General features: G+C 38.0%; 1 protein-coding gene across 6 annotated transcripts in view; it reads left to right on the top strand.

The window, feature by feature from the left end:
* SENP6 (SUMO specific peptidase 6) overlaps nucleotides 1-19,905 on the top strand; it is a 116,091-nt gene that overhangs the window by 90,579 nt on the left and 5,607 nt on the right. For all 6 annotated transcript variants that reach the window (XM_017506842.2, XM_017506841.2, XM_017506840.2 and 3 more), the window contains 5 exons: nucleotides 3,351-3,470; nucleotides 4,900-4,992; nucleotides 9,688-10,115; nucleotides 16,264-16,367; nucleotides 18,062-18,150. In XM_017506842.2, coding sequence (XP_017362331.1) covers nucleotides 3,351-3,470; nucleotides 4,900-4,992; nucleotides 9,688-10,115; nucleotides 16,264-16,367; nucleotides 18,062-18,150 — 834 coding nt within the window. The remainder of the gene's footprint in view (nucleotides 1-3,350; nucleotides 3,471-4,899; nucleotides 4,993-9,687; nucleotides 10,116-16,263; nucleotides 16,368-18,061; nucleotides 18,151-19,905) is intronic.

Raw genomic sequence — 19,905 nt, 5'->3', positions numbered from 1 at the left:
TCCTGGGTTCAGGCAATTCTCCTGCCTCAGCCTCCTGAGTAGCTGGGATTACAGGCACGCACCACCATGCCCAGCTAATTTTTTGTAGTTTTAGTAGAGACGGGGTTTCACCGTGTTAACCAGGATGGTCTCGATCTCTTGACCTCGTGATCCACCCACCTCAGCCCCCCAAAGTGCTGGGATTACAGGCTTGAGCCACCGCGCCCGGCCCTTAACTTCACTATTAAATGAGTAACTACCACTACCAGAGTTGAGAATTCTCTATTTCTAACTTTGCAAATAGGAAACTTCTAAACAAACTTTGCCAACATTGTAAGGAGTAGAAGGGCAGTGCATCTGGGGAATGTTAATGTAGAGAAGGAAAGGATTATTTTAATAAAAATTATGTTCAGAGTCTCTTTCAAATGGTTAGAAGTTAACCTTAAAATCTTTTTTGTTTTGTTTTTTGTTTGTTTGTTTTTTGAGACAGAGTTCCCCCTCTGTTACCCAGGCTGGAGTGCAGTGGCACGAATCTCAGCTTACTGCAACCTCTGCATCCTGGGTTCAAGCAATTCTCCTGCCTCAGCTGCCCAAGTAGCTGGGATTGCAAACACATGTCATGTGTCACCACACCTGGCTAATTTTTTATTTTTAGTAGAGACGGGGTTTCCCCATTTTAGCCAGGCTGGTCTCAAACTACTGACCTCAAGTGATTGCCTGCCTCAGCCTCTTAAAGTGTTGGGATTATAGGTCTGAGCTATTGCGCCCAGCCTGTTTTTTGTTTGTTTGTTTGTTTTTGTTTGTTTTGAGATGGAGTCTTACTCTGTTGCCCAGGCTGGGGTGCAGTGGCACAATCTTACCTCACTGCAGCCTCCTACCTCCATCTCCCAGTTTCAAGTGATTTTCCTGTCTCAGACTCCTGAGTAACTGGAATTACAGAGCCCACCACCACAATGCCTGGCTCATTTTTGTATTTTTAGTAGAGATGGGGTTTAACCATGTTGGCCAGGCTGGTCTGGAACTCCCATCCTCAAGTGATCTGCCCTCTTCAGCCTCCAAAGTGCTGGGATTACAGGTGTGAGCCACCGCATCAGGCCTAAATTTTTTTTTTTTTTTTTTTTCATAGAGACAGGGTCTCCCTATGTTGCCCAGGCTGGTCTTGAAGTTCAGGGCTGAAGCAATCCTCTGACCTTGGCCTCCAAAGTGCTGGAATTACAGGCAATTACCATGGCTGGCTGAATTTTTTTTTTTTAAAGACAGAGTTTTACTTTGTTGCCCAGGTTGGAGACCAGTGGTACAATCATGGCTCACTGAAGTCTAGATCTCCTTGGCTCAGGTGATCTTGCTGCTTCAGCCTCTCAAGTAGCTGGGACTACATGTGCGAGCCACTACACTCTGCTAATTTTTAAAATTTTCTTGGAGAGATAGGGTCTCCCTATGTTGCCCAGGCTGATCTCAAACTCCTGGGCTCGAAGGATCCTCCTGCCACCATGACCAGCTTGAAATCATTGTTTAACTTCATCTTAAAGAAGTTCTGATGTTATTAGATTCTTCTCATATGAAATAGCAATTGAACAGCTTCACCAGCATTCAATATTTAAATGATGTATGCACTCATTTTCATAATATTAATCTGGTGATAAGCTTGAACTTGTGTAAGTCCTGTGAGAAAGTTTGGATCATAAACAAATTTAATATATCATAATTTCCCTTTGTGATATAAAGGACTATTGCTATTTGTTTTACTATAGATATATTTAAAAAAAACTAAGCAATAAAAAATTTGAACCAATGTAAGATAACTTTACAGATTCATTGTTACCACCTCACCACTGTACAAGTTCTTTATTTTCTGTTTTCATAAAAAAATACTATACTGCTGGGTCTTCATGGTTTATTAACCAAACTTTTAAAAATGAAATAATACATAATGATTTATTGAGACATAATACATATAAGATACAATTAACCCATTTAAAATGTACAATTCATTGTGTTTGAGTATATTCAGAAGTTGAATCAATCAATATTAGAACATTTTCATTGCCCCATAAAGAAGCCTAGTACCCATTAGCAATCACTTTTTCTTTCAGTCCCTCCTGTAGCCCTATGCAACTATAAGTCTTTTCTCTATCTCTATGGATTTTTATATTATAGACCTTTTGCATAAATAGAACCATAAAATATGTGGTCTTTATGAGTAGATTTTATCAGTTAGCATGTTTTTAAGGATTTTCTATATGTGTTAATACTTGATTTCTATTTTTAATAATATTATATTGTATAAATGTAACACTTTATTTTTCCATTTGTCAGTTGATGAGCATTTTTGTTATTTATGCTTTGGGGCTATTATGAATAATGTGGAGACATATGCTTTACTCTAGATTTAGAATGTGCCCTTGGTTTTTTTTTTTGTTTTAAATTTATTTATTTATTTATCTATCTGTCTGAGGCTGAGTCTTGCTTTTTTGTGCCCAGGCTGGAGTGTAGTGGCATGATTTCAGGTCACTGCAACCTCTGCCTCCTGGGTTCAAGCGATTCTCCTGCCTCAGTCTCCCAAGTAACTGGGATTACAGGTGTCCACCACCATGCCTAGCTGATTTTTTATGTTGTTAGTGGAGATGGTGTTTCACCATATTAGCCAGGCTGGTCTCGAACTTCTGACCTCAGGTGATCTGCCTGCCTCAGCCTCCCAAAGTGCTGGCATTACAGTCATGAGCCACTGTTCCCGGCTTAATAAGGTTTTGTTTTTGTTTTTGTTTTTTGTGACATAGTCTCACTCTGTTGCTCAGGCTGGAGTTCAGTGATGCAATTTCAGCTCACTGCATAGAATGTACCCCGTTTTAAAACATTAGATCTTTATGTCATAATTTTATTTTCAAACATCAGTTTTCATTGCCTGAAGATAATTGGATAGTTAATCAAACTTTGTTAATAACTTCCTTGGTTCTAAAGAAGAGAGATTGATGGTTCTAAAGAAGAAAGATTTACTGACTTTTTAATATAAAGTAAACTATAGCTGTGCACAGTGGCTCACGCCTATAATCCCAGCACTTTGGGAGGCTGAGGCGGGTGGATCACTTGAGGTGAGGAGTTCAAGACCAGCCTGACCAACTTGATAAAACCCCATCTCTATCTACTAAAATAGAAAAATTAGCTGGGTGTTGTATGTGCCTCTGATCCCAGCTACTCAGGAGGCTGAGGCAGGAGAATCACTTGAAACTGGGAGGCCGAGATTGCAGTGAGCTGAGATGGCACCACTGCACTCCAGCCTGGGTGACAGAGCGAAACACTGTCTCCAGAAAAATAGAAATAAATAAATAAAGTGAAGTGTTACATTATATTTGAATTGTTTTTCTATCATATAGATATTTGGTGCTTGAAAAACTGAAGAAAGAAGATGCTGACCGAATTCATATATTCAGTTCCTTTTTCTATAAACGCCTTAATCAGAGAGAGAGGAGAAATCATGAAACAAATAATCTGTCGTAAGTCAAACTCTGAAAGTATTTAGCAGTTGTAAATCACTCACATTTAAGTAAAAAGTCACATACTTGAAAGAAAACACAAATTGCTGTAATTCACTTGCTTATTTGTTAAATTCCCCAGCCAGGAAGAGAACACACTAAATATATTAGTTCCATTTTCATTCTTCATGGGTTCATATTCAGCTGTCTTAAACTAACTTTATGCTAGCTTTGGAATACATTATATTTGGAAAAAATATAATGTGCAATATAATTTATTTCTTTTATTAGTTTACAGTACTTTCAGAATACCTGGAATTCATAAATGTTCTAGGTCAAATATCTAGGATAGTGTTTCTCACATGTGACTGATAGGTTTTTTAAAAATTACTTACTTACCAACTACAGATTACTCTGTTTTATCCTAGATGTTTATCCATAATATCTAAGAGGGGAACCTGTGAATCTGTACTCTTAATAAGCTTTTTGGGTGATTCTTCTCAGCCAAATTAAGGAAATACTATTGTACATACTAGGCCTTATTCATTTCATTTTTTTCAAGACAGGGTCTCACTCTGTCCCCCAGACTGGAGTACATTGGTGCAATCTTGGCTGACTGCAACCTCCACCTCCCACTCAAGTGATACTCGCACCTGAGCCTCCCAAGTAGCTGGGACTAAGGCATATACCACCCCACCCAGCTAATTTTTGTAGAGACAGGGTTTCGCCATGTTGCCCAGGCTGATTTCAAACTCCTGGGCTTGAGCAATCTGCTTGCCTCTGCCTTCCAAAGTACTGGGATTTCAGGTGTGAGCCATCATGCCCACCTATTTTCTTTATAATTTCTCTCCATATAGTGATAGCATCCAGCTCTGATATTTGCTAGTAATTGATACATTTAAATATACTTAAGAATTGGTACATTTTTAAATTTAAAACTAGTGTTAAATATCTTCAATTGATGGCTGCTATGCATAATATAAATATTTTCTCTTATTTCAGCAATTCCTAATGTTGCATCCTAGATTTGGTAATAGTCATTGGTTTTCACCAGTGCTCATAGTCCGTATTGCTTCATCTACCATCAGATAATGCTCACTTTTCCTACTGTCTTCTCTCCAGTTGCGCTAAGTTGTGCTTGGCTACACTTCTCAATATAATTGCTAGTACCAATTCTGCAGTAATAAAAATAGTAGAGAAGTCTAGGCAACACAAGCACTAGAACCTCCACCCCTCAGATGGAGTAGCAGGAGTAAAATATCTTTCTCGTGTAGTCCATGCCTTCCTAGTTTCCATCCAACAAGTTCTGTTTTCTTTCCCCAGTTTGTTAAACTATTTTATACAACTGTTTGGGCTGTTACATCTGAATCTTCTTAATTTATAAATCACTGCATATAAGCCGGAACACTAGAAATATTTCAGAAGCTTGTAATTTATCTCTTTCTTACAGAATACAGCAAAAGCGACATGGGAGAGTAAAAACATGGACCCGGCATGTAGATATTTTTGCAAAGGATTTTATTTTTGTACCCCTTAATGAAGCGTGAGTAAGAATATCCTTTATGTAATTGAAGGCAATTTTTAAAAAATGAGTATCAGATGAATTCATTTTAAAACATCTTTCTGAAATCTCTTACATATATTTATACTGCTGTTTTACAAAAATTAATGCAGTTTCACAGTGAATCATGTAAGATGTTGAACTTTACAGACAATAGACCACATACCTTTCTAATCTCATTCATTAATGTCAAATAATATCTTTTTTTTAAAAAAAATAATACTTATTGTCTAGCAAGTAACCTATAGAAAAGTATTATTTTATACAAAAGGATGATTAAGTCACATAAAGGAATTGGAATATTAAGCTTAAAATACACTTCTGTTTTTAACCAGAAAGGAGAAATGATGGTTGGATTTATACCATTTGTTCAAATTAAAAACCATGCTATTTGAAGCAGTTTCTAAGTAAATGGAGATGTTTAAATATTTGTATTATTCTCTTCCAATGACTAGAAAAGATAGCATTGCTAGTATTATTATACAATTCAAACTTCAAAGTTTTTTTGTATTTATTTTTTTGTTTTTCTATGCCCTCGATCTAAAGACCACCAGAAATATACTTGTAGTTGGAAAACTTGGGCTTATTACTTGCATCAAGGAATAACACACACCATGGGCAACTCTGGGGCCTATCAATAAAAGAGTGTTTGAAAGAACCTGTGACAGAATCTAGGCTTTCCTTGGGTGATTTGGGGGAGGGTTTAAAGTAGTAGTGGTTTGCTTAGGTAAAGAAGTAGTGTTCACTTATTAATAAAGAAGAATGTTGGCTGTTTTGTGGTTTCCAACCGTAACCTTATGTTTTTCTCTGCTTAGACAAATTATGATATGGCCCTCCTTTGTCTCGTTGTATCATGCTTACAGAATATGCTTTCCTGGAGTTGGTATTCTCTGAGATTGTTTATGTATCATAAGCCTTGCTGTGCCAAGCTAGCTTCTGAATTTTTTTTTTAACTTTTGTAGAGATAGGGATTTCACTATGTTGCTTAGGCTGGTCTTGAACTCTTGACCTGAAGCCGTCACCCCACCTCAAGCCCCCCAAGTAGCTGGGATGAGCCACTGCTCCTGGCAAAGCTATATATTTTAAAATTCATATTATCATAGTAAAATTTAAAATCTCATTTAAAACTAGTTAATTTCTTTGTTCTCTTCAAAAGAAGATTTTGGCTGGGCATGGTTCCTCACGCCTGTAATCCCAGCACTTTGGGAGGCCAAAGTGGGCAGATTATTTGAGGTCAGGGGTTCCGGATCAGACTGGCCAACATAGCGAAACCTCATCTCTACTGAAAATACAAAAATTAGCTGGGCGTAGTGGTACATGCCTCTAATCCCAGCTACTCAGGAGGCAGAGGTTGCAGTGAGCCAAGTTTGCACCACTGCTCTCCAGCCTGGGTGGCAGAATGAGACTCAGTCTCAAAAAAAAAAAAAAAAAAATGGTTTCTTGACCAGGTACTAATTTGTCATGTAAAGTAATATGTGAGCTGCTTACTAGGTAAAAGGGAGGAAAGCCATTTGTCAGAAATGAATTATAAAAATTTAAAATAGAAATATAATTTGATTGCACACGATTTAGAGATAGACACATCCCTCTTAGTCACTATACCTGAGCATGGAAGTTATCGGTGCTTCCAGTCATGTTGGTGAACGGTAGAAAATGAACTCTGTAGGAGGGCTCTACCATTTGTAGATGAAAAAATAGTCTATAAATCAAGAGAGCTTGTTTTTGGTTTTCCTTTTTTTTTTTGGAAGAGATAAAGCTACAAATATATACTAATTATATTAGATTAGCTGCCATATATTTGTCATCTATTTTATTTTTATTTTTTTCTGGTGGTAACAATTTTTTTTTTTCTTTCTTTTCTCGAGATAGGGTCTGTCTCTGTCACCCAGGCTGGAATGCAGTAGTGTGATGTTGGCTTACTGCACCCTCAGCCCCCCAGGCTTAAGTGATCCTCCAACCTCAGCCTCCGAGTAGCTGGGACTATAGGTGCATGCCAGCACACCCAGCTAATTTCTATATTTTTTAAAGAGGATGGGATTTTGCCATGCTACCCAGGCTGGTCTCAAACTTCTGAGCCTAAGCAATCCATCTGCCTTAGCTTCTCAAAGTGCTGGGATTACAGGCATGTGCCATTGTACCCAGTCCTAATTTTTTTCTTAAGTTTCTAAGCTGTTTATTAAAAATTGTTACAGTACTTGCCAGGAACACAAATTTGATGTTTGAATCTGATCCATCTTAAGTGAAATTGCCTGGGGATTGTCTTTTGTTTAGTTTTTTTTTTAGAGACAGAGTCTCATTCTGTCACCCAGGCTGGAGTACAGTGGTGCAGTCATAGCTCACGGAAGCTTCAAACTCCTAGGCTTAAGTGATCCTCCTGCCTCAGCTTCCTGAGTAGGGGGAACTACAGGTGTGTGCCACAGGTCCAGCTAATTTTTTTTAGATTTTTTGTAGAGATGGGGTCTAACTTTGCCCAGACTGGTCGCAAACTTCTGGCCTCAAGCAGTCCTCTCATCTCAGCCTCTCATAGCACCAGGATTACAGGCATGAGCCACTGTACCTCGCCAAAATTGCCTGTGTTAGCCTCTCTCCTGCTGTTAAAGTTAATGTAGCTGTTATTAAAAGGAATCATAAAAGCAAAACCCTAGCTTAATGGAAGTAATTGTTGGAAGTAATTGTCTGATTCATCTTTCTCTTCTTAGCCAGGCCAAAAAGGATTTTTCCTAGTTTTTAGGTGAGGCAAATTTGTAGCTTATCCATATTGGCATAGTTAAGAAATGTTAAGCTGAAAGAATGAAGAAAACAGACACAAAGAAAAAAAAATGTTAAGAACTGTGATAGGCTTAGGTTACAGCTGTAGGTTGAGAGTCACTGTATTATACTATATTTCATCAATTTCATTTTATTTATTTTGAGATGGGGTTCTCACTCTCGCCCAGCTGGAGTGCAGTGGCACCGTCTTGGCTCATTACAACCTCCACCTCCCAAGCTCAAGTGATTCTCCCACCTCTACTCCCTACCCAAGTAGCTTGGACCACAGGCACATGCCACGACATGCAGCCAATTTTTTGTATTTTTGGTAAAGATGGGGTTTTGCCATGTTGCCCAGGCCAGTGTCAGATTCCTGAGCTGAAGCCATCACCTGCCTCAGCTTCCCAAAGTGTTGGAATTATAGACGTGAGCCACCGTGCCCGGCCTCATCAATTTTTAACACATTTTTTTCATATTTCAACACATGTAAAGTTGAGATGTGACTTACAATTAGCTATGTGTTAGAAATGATGAAATGAAGAGGTTGGTGTGTTAGCCTGATGTAAATCCATAGGGTACTAAAGATCAATAATGAAGAACAGGAGAGAAGCAAGCGTTCATCCATCTGGCTTTCACGATACTGAAGATGAAGCCAGCCAGCCTTTATGACCTTTCTACTGGATGCTGTCCGATGAAGAGATAGTGTTGTTTCTTAGTACTACCTTGGGTACTCTAATCTTTTGCAGAAATGAGAATGTGGTATAATTTTTAATCCATGCCAAGATAATTTGTTTTTCATCCAGCAAGTATTTATTGAACATCCTCCCATAGGACAGATACTATTGTGTTTGACCAATAAATTCCGACATCTATAGCCTGTCCCTTGTATCCCAACACAGCCCTGTGTCTAGCAAAAAATTAATATTGGGCAGGACGGTACAGCTTCTTGCTCGTGTCCTATACTCTACTGTTAGGAACAGTGATACCTGAATTCAGCTGTATCATAAGCACCTACTTGATAGGTGGAACTCTTTACTAATACTGAAATTTTTGTAAAGGACCAGATTAGATATGTTATTTCTTTTTAATGTATTAAATTCTAATATAGTATGAGATAAAACATAACTTATATACATAGTTTTGATATTAAGCCTTTCCTATCTTATTAATAACACAGTAAAGGAACAAAACTATATATGCAATTCTTAGAAAATGTTGAAAATCATATGCTCCAATTAGACTGCTGAAGACAGTTTAATCTTTAAGATGGATAGTTTTCTATCTTTTTACATAAAGAGAAGGCAAATGGGAATGATGAGTTGCAAAGTGACATATTTACCAGATAAAGCAATGCCTTTTTTATTCCAAAAACAAGAAAAGGTTCAGGGATTGTTTGCAAAAGTAAATACAGACTACATAATTTTAACATGACTGTGTTATTTTTGAATAAACACTGTATTCTGTTAATGAATCAGTGATCACATAAAACAATTGTGTTAATTTGAGAATTGAAAAAAATAGGCTTTTTTTCTTTTTTGAGACAGAGTCTTGCAGAGTACAGTGGTGTGATCTTGGCTCACCACAACCTCCCCCTCCTGAGTTCAAGTGATTCTCCTGCCCTAGCCTCTAGAGCAGCTGGGATTACAGGTGCACACCACTGTGCCTGGCTAATTTTCATATTTTTAGTAGAGACAGGGTTTCACCATTTCGGCCAGGCTGGTCTCAAACTCCTGACTTCAGGTGATCCACCCACTTTGGCCTTCCAAAGTGCTGGGATTACAGGCGTGAGCCACCACGCCCAGCCAAAATTAGGCATTCTTAATAAATTCATTGGCAAGAACTTTAGAAAAAAATTTTAATTGATGTGTATTGCCAAATATAATAAACTTTTCTAATAACATATTTAGTCATTTCATTTGTTTTTTACAGTGCACACTGGTTTTTGGCTGTTGTTTGTTTCCCTGGTTTGGAAGAACCAAAGTGTGAACCTAATCCTCATTACTATGAAAATGCTGTCATACAGAAATGTTCAACTGTAGAGGACAGTGGTATTTCTCCTGCAGCCAGTGAAATGGACAGTTGTTCACAAAACTCTTCTGCCAAGCCTGTAATTAAGAAGATGCTAAACAAAAAACATTGCATAGCTGTAATTGATTCCAGTCCTGGGCAGGAAGAAAGTGACCCTCGTTATAAGAGAAACATATGCAGTGTGAAATATAGTGTGAAAAAAATAAATCATACTGCGAGTGAAAATGAAGAATTGAATAAAGGAGAATCTACATCCCAGAAAGTTACTGATAGGACTAAAAGTGAGAATGGCCCACAGAATGAAGGTTTAAGTTCCACACATCATGCAGGTACGTATCTAAATGTTTTGAAAGAATGAAAAAATTCAGAATAATTTGGATATTTTAATAAACAGGATTAAGTCTGGGCACGGTGGCTCACATCTATAATCCCAGCACTTTGGGAGGCTGAGGTAAATGGATCATGAGGTCAGGAGATCAAGACCATCCTGGCTAACATGGTGAAACCTTGTCTTTACTAAAAATAGAAAAAATTAGCCGGTGTGGTGGCATGTGCCTGTAGTCCCAGCTACTCAGGAGGCTGAGGCAGGAGAATCACATGAACCCGGGAGGCAGAGGTAGTAAGCTGAGATTATGTCACTGCACCCCATCCTGGGTGAGAGAGAGAGCGAGACTCCGTCTCAATAAATAAATAAATAAATAAATAAATAAACAAACAGGATTAAAATCCTGTTTTTTTAAAAAAAAAAATTGGATTAATAGCTGGATGTGGTGGCTCACGCTTATAATCCCAAGATTTTGGGAGGCCAAGGCAGGAGGATCTCTTGAGGCTAGGAGCTTGAGACCAGCCTGGGCAACATAGCAATACCCCATCTGTAAAAAATAAATAAATAGAAAATGTTTAAAGAATTTACTTATAGTAACATAACTTTTAATTTATACTGAGGTACAATTATAATAACATTCACTCATTTTAGGAGCGTAGCTTAATGAGCTTTGATAAACATATACATACGATCATGTAATCACTACCGCAATCAAAATTGAGAATATGGCCAGGGCACAGTGACTCCTGTCTATAATCCCAACAATTTGAGGGGCCGAGATGGGCAGATCACTTGAGCTTAGAAATTTGGAACCAGTCTGGGCAACATGGTGAAACCCCGTCTCTATCAAAAATACAAAAACTTAGATATAGTGCTTTAGATCTGTGGTCCCAGCTACTTGGGAGGCTGAAGAGGGAGGATTGCCTGAGCTCAGGAGGCTGAGAGGTTGCAGTGACTGGAGATGACGCCACTGTACTCCAGCCTGGGTTTCAGAATGAAACTCCATCTCAAGAAAAAACAAAAAATTGAGAACTGTTTCATCACTCCAAAAAAAAACAATCTGCTTATGCCCTTTTTGTAGTTTGTCTCTTCTGTCACTCCCAGAGTGGAATTTTGAAATTGTAGTACAAGGTTTACATTTTCCATTTATTGGAACTTCGATTTATTTTTATTTCATAGGAAATTTACAGTATTCAGCCTTAACAGTAGTTGTGCAGGCTGGGCATGGTGGCTCACACTTGTAATCCCAGCACTTTAGGAGGCTGAGGTGGGTGGATCACTAGGTCAGGAGTTTGAGACCAGCTTGGCCAACATGGTGAAACTCCATCTCTACTAAAAATACAAAAATTAGCCAGGTGTGATGGTGCATGCCTATAATCCCAGCTACTCAGGAGGCTGAGGCGGGAGAATTGCTTGAAACCAGGAGACAGAGGTTGCACTGAGCTGAGATCACGCCACTGCATTCCAGCCTGAGCAACAGAGCAAGACTCTGTGTCAGAACTAAAAAAAGAAAAAAAAAAAGTAGTTATGCAGTCTTAGATGTATGAGACAAATTAGACCTGAGTGTTAGTAAATTAAGATCAAATGGACCGAGGCAGAAATGAAAGTTTTCTCTTCAAAATAGTTGCGTATATTCCAGTGATAGCTTGGTTCTTCATTCCTCACTCCTTCACTGTTTTCAGTGGAAAGAGGCACTGGTCCAATCTTTGCTTGTTTAAATCGCTCTTCAGCCCTAATACATTGATTTTTGTCCTTGAGTCAGTTCCATAATTGTGGAACCTGTTAAAGAAATCTAGTTTCTATTTAAATTCTTAAATTTGATATCAAGACAATTATATAATTTCCTCCCCAACCTACAAGTAAAATAGTCCTCTCTGTAAAAACCCGTAACAGACCGGTCGTGATGGCTCATGCCTGTAATCTCAGCACTTTGGGAGGCCGACGAGGGTGGATCACAAGGTCAGCAGTTCAAGACCAGCCTGGCCAACATGGTGAAACCCTGTTTCTAGTAAAAATGCAAAAATTAGCTGGGCATGGTGGCGGCTGCCTGTAATCCCGTAATCCCAGTTACTCAGGTGGCTGAAGCAGGAGCATCGCTTGAACCCAGGAGGCAGAGGCTGCAGTGAGCCGAGATTGTGCCATTGCACTCTAGCCTGGGCGACAAAAGCAAGATGTCCAAAAAAAAAAAAACAAACAAAAAAAACCCCCATAACATGCTATAATAATGTGTGCCTTGCAAACTTCTTTAAAACTGTGAATAGATATAATACATTTTTCTTCTTTTTTTTCCTAACACCTTGGTCATAGAACTAATAAAAATTTTTTGGATGAAAAATATTGGTATAGGATATAGAATAAATTATGTGATTCAGAAAGAACCTATCGAAAATTGCAAATCCTAAACATACTCTTGGTACTTATACCAGATCGTATTATTTTAGTGAGTCAGAAAGCTATGGTTGAGCCTTTTTTGTTTTGTTTTTTTGAGACAGAATCACCCAGTCTAGAGTGCAGTGGCACAATCTTGGCTCACTGCAACCTCTGCCTACTGGGTTCAAGCAATTCTCTTCTCTTACGTCAGCCTCCCTAGTAGCTGGGATACAGGTGCATGCCACCTTGCCTGGCCTGTTTGGATCTTATAAGAAATCTCCTAAGCAGAAAAATCTAGAATAGATTAGTGGCTGCTTGGGGCTTTTGGAGTGGACAGGTGAAGTGGATGGGAATGTAGGAAGAGAGTGACAGCCAAATAGTATGGGGTTTCTTTTTGAGATAATGAAAAGGTTTAAAAATTGGTTGTGATGATGGCTGTACGTATACTAAAAACCATTAGATTGTATACTTTAAATGGGTGTATATGGTATGTGAATTAAATTTCAGTATGGCTATATTTTTTGTCTTCTTTTGACCAGTAATCTTATATACTTCAATGTGAATTCAAATAAGTGAATTAAGTGCTTGACTTAAAGCAATGGGACAAAAGCCTAGGGCTTCATATACACAAACTCCAGAGCTTTCTAGTGCCCTTTCCTACAAATTAATTTTCTGCTCAAGTAACAACTAGTTAAATTTGAGTAAGTAGCCTCAAAAATCCTATTGGAGACCAAAGCCAAAAATAATTTTTTTTATGTATTTTGCCTTCTTAGTACTCGTTTATCCCGTTTACTCATTTTTAAATTATAGTTTGTACATTTTGTTTTGTTTTTAGTATGTGTATACCATATCAGCTACTTCTTCCTCTGAACAAATGTTTCACAAAAAAATTACATGTAGTGATTTCACATATAGTCAACAAGTGTTGATACTTACGTCAGATAACATGCTGTAGTAAGTAAGTGGAAATAGGGTTTTACACTCAACTAGGGAAATAATAATGTGTGGAATCACTACTTTCATTTGCTGTTTTTTCACTTGACACAATATGAAATAGTTGGTTAACCGTGGTTCATGAAAAATGTGTATGCTTAAACTCTAGAATCACACTCAGCAGGAAGTTCTCAGAAACTGACTCTGATTTAGAAAACCACTGATTAAATCATCATCTATCAGTTTACGTCAGGTCATTTGTTTATGGAGGGAATTGACTGCATCATTTAAGTTATTTTTCTCTTGGTTTTGAAAGGCATTTGTAGTTTAGTTTGTGTAAGGCAGATACTCATATGACCACAGTTTACATAGATAATAATGATTTGCTGCTAGAAATAACCTGATTGTAATTGACTAATTCTGAATTGTGTGACGATTTTGGACAAATTTTATCGAAATACAGGTGTTTTAGCTTTAAATAGACTTAAAAATACAGATTTTTGGAAAAAATAAATTGAGATCATTCTTTTTTTTTCTTTCTTCTTTTTTTTTTTTTTGAGACAAGGTCTCACTCTGTTGTCCAGACTGGAATGCAGTGGCACAGTAATAGATCACTGAAGCTCCTACCCACTGGGCTCAAGCAGTCCTCCCAACTCAACCTCCTGAGTAGCTAGGACTATAGGCATGTGCCACCTGCCTGGCAAAATTTATTTTCTGTAGAGACAGGGTCTCCCTATGTTGCTCACACTGGTCTCAAACTTAGGTGTTCAAGCAGTCATCTCAGCCTCCCAGAGTGTTGGGTTTACAGATGTGAGCCACTACGCTCAGCCCATAGTGCTTTCTTTTTGTTGTGGCAGATATTTGTTCTTTTTTGAGACAGTCTCACTTTCATGAAAGTTAAGAGTGCAGCAATACAATCACAGTTCACTGCAGTCTCAACTTCCCACACGCAAGTGATCCTCCCACTTGAGCTTCCCGAGTAACTGGGACCACCCGTGCATACCACTACACCCGACTAATTCTTTATTTTTTTGTAGAGACAGGGTCTCACTGTGTCACCCAGGTGATCCTTCTGGACTCAAGTGATTCTCCTGCCTGAGCCTCCCAAAGTGGTAGGATTACAGGTGCTAGGCCACTGTGCCCGGCCCCATAGTGCTTTATTGGTTATTTTAAATAGTATGCTTCTGAACACAACAGTTAGATCTATATATCTTTTTCTTCTTCTTCTTCTTTTTTTTTTTTTAAGACAGAGTCTCACTTTGTCATTCAGGCTGGAGTGCAGTGGCATGATCTTGGCTCTCTGCAACTTCCTTTTCCCGGGTTCAAGCAATTCTCCTGTCTCAGCCTCCTGATTAGCCGAGATTACTGGTGGATGCCACCATGCCTGGCTAGTTTTTGTGTTTTTAGTAGAGACGAGTTTTCACCGTGTTAGCCAAGTTGGATTATGTATCTTTTCAGAAATACATTTTGCTTCCTTTTCATCCCATCTTGTTTATATTACTTTCTTAACACCTTTTTAGTAACTTATACCAAAGTAAAGTTTATCCTGTCTGTAATACCTAAAAGTCATGCCTTTTAAATTTTTGATAGAAAAATAAATAAAATTAGTTGGGCATAGTGGTGTGCACCTGTAATCCCAGCATTCTGGGAGGCCACAGTAGGAGGATGGCTTAAGCCTAGGAGTTTAAGGTTACAGTGAGTTATGATTGCATCACTGGACTCCAGGCATGGCAAAAGAGTGAAAGAAATCCCGTCTCTTAAAAATCAAAAAATATGAGGCCAGGCACGGTGGCTCACGCCTGTAATTCCAACACTTTGGGAGGCAAAGGCAGGTAGATCACTTGAGGCCAGGAGTTCAAGACGAGCCTGGTCAACATGGCAAAACCCCATCTACTAAAAATACAAAAATGCCAGGCATGGTGGTGTGCACCTATAATACCAGCTATTCAGTAGGCTGAGGCAGGAGAATCACTTGAACCCGGGAGGCAGAGGTTTCAGTGAGCCGAGGTTGTGCTACTGCACTCCACCCTGGGTGACAGAGAAATACTCTGTCTCAAAAAATAAAAATGAAAAAAAGCAAGTAAAATAAAAGAACATTTTGAAATGGTAGTAAATCTTACATTTCTTTGAAATATGTGTGATTAGCTTCTTTCAACAAAATAATTGATTCATATTTGTCTAAAAACAAACCTAGGTAATGTTCATTTTTGTCCTGAATTATATAATTTTCTATATTTTTGAAATTTTAATTATAAAATTGTGCAGTTGAATTTTCTTTTATGTTCTGTGATTTGCTGTTTCTGTTATTGGATGTTCAGACTGTCGTAGCTTTCATTACTAAATATGTCTGATGGCTGGGCATGGTGGCTCACGCCTGTAATCCCAGCACTTTGGGAGGCCGAGGCAGGAGAATCGCTTGAAGCCAGGAGGCGGAGGTTGCAGTGAGCCAAGATCACGGTGTTGCACTCTAGACTGAGCGACAAGAGAGAAACTCCATCAAAAAAAAAAAAAAAAAAAGATACCTGACTTTTAAAGATAAAAAGTATTTATTTGTTTACATATATACATATGTGTATGTATTTAAGTATTTATGTATTTAATCATAGCTGATACCTAGTTTTTAAATTTTAATGAATTTTAGCATCTGAGTAGCAAAAACAACTATAATTGACATGTCAGTCCAGATTTTTAAAGTAACTCACCTTATGCTTGTAATATTATACACTAAGGCAGATTTTGTTTTCTTGACTACTATTTTGTTAATTAACTACTGGCATTAATTTCAACCTTAGATACTATGAGTGATAGACATGGCCTTTTTTATTATGTGATGTGTCTTATTGATACAGATGGCTTAAGCAAAATCAGACTAAACTATGGTGATGAATCAACTGAAGGTGGTAAAATGCTTGAAGATGAACTCATCGACTTCTCAGAAGATCAGGATAACCAGGTAAAACTTAATGCTTGGCAAAAAGTTCTAATGTTTTATCTAATTACAAGTTTTTCCTGCTGAACATAGTGGCACACACCTATAGTCCCAGTGACTTGGGAGGCGAAGGCAGGAAGATGTCTTAAGCCTAGGAGTTTGAGTTCAGCCTGGGCAACATAGGAGACTCCATCTCTTTAAAAAAAAAAAAAGGAAAGAAAGAAAAAAATTTTCCTTCATTAAAGTCTTGTAAAGCAATTTCTTCGACTCGTAATTTATCATGGCTTCTGAATTTGGATCATGTCTTAAAAAACAAATTCAGCTTTCAAGTCAGAAGTTGCCAGGATAAATGTTTTCACGATGTTGTTGCTACTGCTATGGTGGTGTGGACTGAACTTTAACCTAATGCTAATTATCCCACCCTAACTCAGCTACCACCGACACTACCCACCTTCTTCTTTCAAAGCATTTATGGGCCATACTTAACCTTTAATCTGACTTGACATTCAAGAAGCAAATGTTTAAACCTTAAATATGTGGTATATAAGTACCAAAAAAATTAATATCGTTTTCCCATTTTGCCAGTAATTTTTTTTCTCCTGTCTGATTTGATTTATATGTCATGGCAGAAGCAGATAATATTTAATTAAAGTTAACATAGATGAATTCTGACTTTTCCTTAGATTCTCTTTGCCCTAATAAACAGTATTAATACCAAGAATAAAGTATATCTGTGAATATACTTTATTTTTTAGCTACAGTTAAAGAGGATTTTATATTGAGAAAAGTATATAAGAATCCTACAGCATAGCATTTTGTTAATTCTCTGACCTTTCATTAGTTGTTAGGACATACTGAGTTGTACAGTAGTGAAGATAGCATTATACAGTATCTTTCCTTTTTGTTTAATCTTCTGTGAACAAAAGGCATTTTATGATATCTTTTGGTATACAACTTGGCAGCTAAATATAGCTTTTCAATCCAACATATATAGGAATTACATTCATGATTTATAATAAGCACTTGTTCTTAGGCACTTTTGGTTATAGCAGTTAACCTGTGATGTGAACAAGCTAATGTAGCTGTGCCTTATTATTACTGTTATTCCTACTTTAGGTTATTACATTCGTAAAGTTGCCAGAAGCTTTCTCAAAGAACAACAGTAACCAAAAAAGGCCTTGTTTATTTTACATTCAAGAGAACCTACAGAATAAGGACACAATGTCCTTAAGTTAGCTTCTCACAAGAGAGATGGTTATATGAGTTTCTTAAGAAAAAGAGTTTCCAAAAACCCTTTAAATATTTCTAATATGAAAACATTATCCATGTAAAATAATATAGGTTATTTATATCCTATTGTGAAACAGCTGTCTTAGCCAGCAAACTAAATTTTTGTAAAAATAAACTAAAATCAGAGTAGTAACATTTGATGGGAGAAGAATCAGTCATGATATATTCGGTCTTAAAAATTTATTCTAGAATGAGTAAATGTAACAATTTGTTAAAAACTTTTGATAGTTTCTTTCCCTTAAAATGTCAGTGTTATGGCATTAGATAATTGGAATTAAGTAACATACCACATCTCTAGTGTCTAATCACCTAAATAGAGAAAAAATTTTGACATTCATTATGAATATTTTTGTCTTCAGTGTGCTGTTTTGTTAGGCTATTATTTAGATTATATATTTTCAATATTAACAGTAGACTGTCTTTTATAGGATGATAGCAGTGATGATGGATTCCTTGCTGATGACAACTGCAATTCAGAGATAGGACAGTGGCATTTAAAGCCTACTATCTGTAAACAGTAAGCATTAACTATATCTTGCAAACTGCATAATTTTTATTTAAGTATGCTCATAAAATAAAACATAATAGGACAGTTTTTATTTAAACAAATACTTAAGCAAAACTCATAAATGCTGCCAGGTTCAGTGAGGAAACTTGAGGCATGCTATCCAGGGATTAAAATGGGAAGAATGGATAATCATTTCAGTCCTCCATTTGCCAGTTTCTCCAGCCTCTCTGTGCACATGTGCACATGTCCAAGTGTTTTGTTGTGTTTGTAAACTTTTAATCTTTTTTTTTCTTGCGTTGTGTTTTTTTTGTTTTTGCTTTGTTTTGTTTTGTTTTCTTGAGACAGAACTTGCTCTCTTGCTTAGACTGGAGTGCAGTGGTATGATCTCAGCTTACCACATCCTCTGCCTCCTTGGTTCAGGTGATTCTCATGCCTCAGCTTCTGAAGTAGCTGGGACTACAGGTGTGTGCCACCATGCCTGGCTAAGTTTTATATTTTTAGTAGAGATCAGGTTTTGCCATGTTGGCCAGACTGTTCTCAAACTCCTGGCCTCAAGTGATCCACCTGCCTCAGCCTCCCAAAGTACTGGGATTACAGGTGCAACCCACCGTGCCTGGCCACAACTTTGGATAGTGAACCACTCTTCATTTTTATTAACAGTGTTTGGGAGCAGAAATCACTATATATCAAAACAGTAACATGAGGTTGGAGTTTACACTGATTCCTTAGCTACTTTATGAAGGTTATAGAGTAACCAAAGGCAGGCGTAAGAGAGATGTTCCATCCAGCCGAAAACTCCAAATAAGAGCGAGTCAGTTTGGTTTTCAGAAGTACATGTTTCTTCTGAGGTCACTCCAGAGATGCCAAACTGCTTAGGTTTAATCTCTTTTGACTTTTTTTAATAGAAAATTATTGACAGAAACTTTTATTAAGACACTTTGAAAATGAAGCATCATTTCATAGGAAAATAGAGACTAGGGTAGTTAAAGAGTCTGCTCTTGGCCGGGCGTGGTGGCTCATGCCTGTAATCCCAGCACTTTGGGAGGCTGAGGCAGGCAGATCATGAGGTCAAGAGATTGAGACCATCCTGGCCAATATGGTGAAACCCCATACCTACTAAAAACACAAAAACTAGCTGGGTGTGGTGGCACGCTCCTATAGTCCCAGCTACTCGGGAGGCTGAGGCGGGAGAATTGCTTGAACCCAGGAGGCGGGGGTTGCAGTGAGCTGAGATCGAGCCACTGTACTGCAGCCTGGCAACAGAGCTAGACTCTGACTCAAACAAACAAAAAGAAACAGTATGCTCCAAACTTTGTAAAATTTTAGCAGGAAGAACCTAGATAACTTCCAGACACAGTGGGTCACACTTCTAATTCTAGCACTTTTGAAGACCAAGGTAGAAGGAGCGCTTGAGGCCAGGAGTTCAAGACTAGCTTGGGCAACACAGTGAGACCACATGTCTGCAAAAAGTAAAAGAAAAAAAAAAAGGCCGGGTGCAGTGAATACCAGCACTTTGGGAGGCCGAGGCGGGCAGATAACCTCAGGTGAGGAGTTTGAGACCAGCCTGACCAACATGGAAGAACCCTGTCTCTATTAAAAATACAAAACTAGCTAGGCGTGGTGGCACATGCTTGTAATCCCAGCTACTTGGGAATCTGAGGCAGGAGAATCGCTTGAACCCAGGAGGCAGAGGTTGTGGTGAGCCGAGATCTTGCCATTGCACTCCAGCCTAAGAAACAAGATCAAAACTCTGTCTCAAAAAAA

This window comes from Cebus imitator, unplaced genomic scaffold, assembly GCF_001604975.1.
Source record: "Cebus imitator isolate Cc_AM_T3 unplaced genomic scaffold, Cebus_imitator-1.0 Scaffold363, whole genome shotgun sequence".
NCBI lineage: Eukaryota > Metazoa > Chordata > Mammalia > Primates > Cebidae > Cebus > Cebus imitator.
This window is presented reverse-complemented; position numbering and strand designations above follow the sequence as displayed.